Source organism: Alligator sinensis, unplaced genomic scaffold (assembly GCF_000455745.1).
Source record: "Alligator sinensis unplaced genomic scaffold, ASM45574v1 scaffold444_1, whole genome shotgun sequence".
In the NCBI taxonomy this organism is placed as follows: Eukaryota; Metazoa; Chordata; order Crocodylia; family Alligatoridae; genus Alligator; species Alligator sinensis.
The window spans coordinates 4,025,789-4,030,013 of record NW_005841886.1 but is presented as its reverse complement, the minus strand read 5'-3'; the positions used below and the strand labels follow the sequence as shown (position 1 = coordinate 4,030,013).

Genomic DNA, 4,225 nt, shown 5'->3' with positions numbered 1-4,225 from the left:
CCAGCCCCCCTTCCCTCACCCCTAGTACTTGCCACTAGGGAGTCAGCTGCAGCTCCCTGCTGCAGCCACTGGAGACTGCCCGAACCAAAGCTCTCTGAATCTTTTCTGACAATTCGGAGAGCTTTGAATTGATTTGAACCTTTAAATTGGTTCCCTGATTCAATTCAGATTCGGAGATTCAGCCCGATTCAATGGCCAAATTTCCTCCAAGTCAAATCACCAACTGAAGCTTTGCACAGCCCTACTGACCAGACTAAGTAATTCCTGACATAAGGAAGTTATAGCCCTGTCTCTCATGCTCTGCTGTGTGATAATCGAGCTGTAGCTGCAAATTAGCAAATGATGTCATTTTAAGCAATTTAATCCTCTCCCTTTTCTAAAGGGCTTTGATCTCTCACCTTAATCTCTCTCTAATACGGAAGCTGTTAATATTTTTATGTTGGCAGATTTAATAAAATTAATGATGATTCAAAATGCCCAGATGCACCAAGTCATAATGAACAACCTGACCATGTCAGCGCTGACATCTTTTGGACTCAGCCCAGCTCCACCCACTGCCCAGGTACGTTTGTCAAACTGGGGAGGGGACATTGACCAGAAACTGAATAAAGCAGGGGGAAGCTGACTGCTCTGCTCTAATTGCCTGAGTTCCCAGGGTAAAGGCAGAAGATGCATAAACTCCCACCCTGACAGTGAAAGACAAAGAGCATTTTAAAAATTCCTTCCCTTGTGTCATCATCATACACCATTTCTCCACTGTCAAGGCCAGCCAGGGTAGGTCAGAGTGTGATGATCCCTGGCCAACAGCAGAAACCCACATATCAACAAAACTGCACTGGCACCAGTACTGCTTGTTGTGGTCCTGGGGGTAAATTTGCTGCCCTGGTATAGAGCCCAGATTTGTAGGTATAGGTGCATCCACCTTGCCAGTACAGCTGGAAAAGTGCTCCATGGTCACCATGGCCTTGTTTATACACAAAACTGTGCCATGTTGTAGGAGTTCTGGTTGTGATAGGCTGTAGTTATGCTAAGCTGTAGTGAACTATGGTGGCAAAAAGCAGTATGGGAGAAAGGGGCATACTGACCGCTGGATGACCCAGTAAAAAAAAAAAAAAACAAAACCCACCATAAAAAGGCACTAATGAGCAAAAAGACATTGAAGGGAATACAAAAACAGAAGCTACCAATGTAAAAGTTAGAAATTACTAATGAGTGCAGGTGCATGAACTGGCAAACAAAACAACTAAAGATGGAGAGGGAGAGAGGAGGCTCAAGATGGGTATGCAAGCATAAATACAGGAGTTGGGAGGCCTGTCCCACATAGAGATCTAGGGGAGCGTGAATGCCGTATGGTGTCTCTACCAGTCAAGGACAAGCTTCACCAAATTGGGTTGACTGTTGATCAGACCAACTGGTGTGCTGCCTGACAACACTAAACCTTCCTGAGCTTTTGCTGCAAAATATGTATCCAAGTTGTATTTTCTGCGTCATCTTTGGGATCTGGAAGACAGCTTGCCAGCCTTCCAGAACATACAGATTCCAGCAGTCTGTATATAAAAAATGGCAGCAACCAGATACCGCCCAAGAAAACACTGTACACCTCAGAACAACGCATGTTAGTCACACTGGTGTGGTAAAGCAAACGCGGCACCACCCTCCAATGAACAGGCAGTTATTAGGGGTGTGCGAAGTGGGCCCTATTCAATTCGGATTCGGCCCAAATCAGGGACAGGAATTCGATTTATTGATTCAAATCACTGTCCCCGATTCAATTTGGCCAAATCTGAATCTGAAGATTCAATGCTGATTTGGAGAATCAGTGATTCGGACATAGACACAGCTTTAAAAGTTTTTTCTACATACCTTGAGGTAGCAGGCACAGCTCAGGGAGGCACAGCGGTGGGGCCCAGCATGCTCCCCAGAAGACCCAGGAATGGACTGGAGGTGCTTCTGATCCACTTCTAGGTCTGCTGTCGAGCACGCTAGGGAGCCCCCACGCTTCTGTGGGACGCTTTATCCGCCCCAGCATCACAGCTCTTGCAAGCCCCTGCTATCTAGAGGTATGTAGAAAAAACATTTAAAGCTGTGTCTATGTCCGAAGCTCCGAATCTATTTGAAGGGTTCCGATTCAATTCAGAGAGATTAAAGGGTCCTTTGATTCGATTCGGAGATTCAGCCACTGAATCGGGCCAAATCAAATCAGGAACCGAAGCTTCGCACAGCCCTAGCAATTATAGCAGTGTAAAGTTTCTAATACAGGGACAGCTATTCCTGTACGAGAAGTAGTATTTTATAAATTTACCCTCATAAATCTGTGTCCACACTAAATAGCATCTACTGCTTTAACCTACTAGAATAGTTAAAACAACACAAATTTTGAATGCTTTTTTGTTTTTCTGTTACAGTGTAGTTACTTATACCAGTGATATAGCTGCAAGTTACATCCACTTAACCTGATTTTTGTTAGGGCTGCAGGTCCATGGAGTACCAGATCCTGTGGGGACTATTACATCCCCTACAACTACTCTGCCATCAGTGGAGCTGCATGCGTTTGGCTCAGCCATGATACAGGCCAGGATCTTTCACCTGGCAATAGCACCAAGTCCCAGGTCCTTTTTCCAATTGTTGCGGTGCCTTCAAGGTTGCCTGGCAGCTGTGTCACATTTTATTCGCAGGGCTGAATCGGGGTACTCACTGCACCACATTCATATTCTCTTCTATCTGCTGGACACTTTCCATCATTGCGACCCGAGGTAGCAGGTTCCCTGACACAATCTGTGCATTCATTGTTGCCTGGCAGAGGTAATCAATAGAGACAGAAACCTCCTGCTCTGTCTGTGCGGGAGTGCAGCACTTGTTACCAGACGCCAAACAGCAGGAGCCCAGAGACTCAATAGGAAATTCTATCTTAAGCCCATTGTGGAGGGGAAATGATTTTCTTCTCACTGCAGTAGATCCCTCCTACTGCAGCACATAAGAGCATGTGTTGGAAAATTCCTACACTCTCCATGCCACAGTCACAACTGGATTTGACATAGGCAGAAATTACAGCACCGTCCTTTCCAGCATCTGTAGATCAACCTCTTTATTTCTCAGCATGAGCTAAAGAGCCAGGCTGATGGGCAAAGACTATAAGGAGCTCTCCACCGCTCATCCCTCTGGATCTTCAAAGCAGCCGGGTCCCATTTACTGGGGTTATTCACCTTGAAGGAGACTGTGAATATGATTAGGGACTGAAAATGACTGCCACCTTGCCCGCCATCATCCAGGGGGGCGAGGAGCACTACATAGCTGCTGCCTTTGCCCCTGCAGCTATGCTCAGCAGCATCCTCCCCCCCACAAGTGTAGGAGAGGAAGGAGAGAAATTAGGCAATGCCATTATCTGCCTCCTAGCTGAAGGCGCCCTGGTGGGAGCATGTATTGCATGTCCACCACCGTGCCAGCTCCGCAAGAGCTGCCAGTCTGTTACATCCCAGCTGGGCAGCCTGGCTCTAGCGCTTATGCTGCAGACTCATGTTTTTAGCTGTGTGGGTCTCTGGCACACTCCCCATTGAGTCAGCCAAGAGAGCACCCATTGCTTCTGCAGGCAGCTCTGTGCAGACTGGGATTTGCTTTGAAGTGAATCTACAGCACTAGTCTGTGCCAGTGTAGACATGGCCCCTCCACACCCAGCCTTGCTACAGGCAGGGAATACAGCAAAGCTGTGCTCACTGAATTAAGAGCATACAAGCAATTTATTAGTGATAATACCATGGCAAAAGAATTTAATTACAGTTTGTCTTCAAAACAAAATTATATTTACAGTAATACTTCATTTCCCCAGGGGAATTCAAGGCTGTTTCCCTTTTACCGGATGCAGCAGCTGGACTGTGTCCATCTTCCCCCTTCACTTCTATTGTCTGTATTTGTCTTCAGGGCCAGATTAACCCTTTAGTGTGCCCCAGGCAAGCAAACTTGTGGGTCCCCAGCTGAAGATGAAATTTGTATATTCCTTTTTTTTTTCCCCACTCAATAATTATATGTAAAATAAGCACAACTGGGCCCTGTAACAGGGGGCCTGCTCAGAGCTGATTTAACTGTGGCCCGCCCACCTGTTTTTGGGCTAACCGCCCGTCTTCCCCCCCGCCATGCCTTGTTGGAATTAATTAGTTAATGATGTAATTAAGCAGGAGGCTGCCCATTTCCTGCCCCGATGCCAGGGGGCACTATCTGTGGCTCCATTCCT

The 4,225-nt window shown here is 46.7% G+C and overlaps 1 protein-coding gene across 3 annotated transcripts in view; it reads left to right on the top strand.

Moving 5' to 3' along the window:
- The window catches only part of PRR29 (proline rich 29), a 28,793-nt gene that overhangs the window by 12,546 nt on the left and 12,022 nt on the right, over positions 1 to 4,225 (top strand). For all 3 annotated transcript variants that reach the window (XR_003092630.1, XM_025196856.1, XM_006017866.2), the window contains exon 3: positions 447 to 562. Coding sequence is in view for 2 of the 3 variants with exons in the window: in XM_025196856.1 (XP_025052641.1) it covers positions 447 to 562 (116 nt within the window). In the remaining variant the exon portion in view is untranslated. The remainder of the gene's footprint in view (positions 1 to 446; positions 563 to 4,225) is intronic.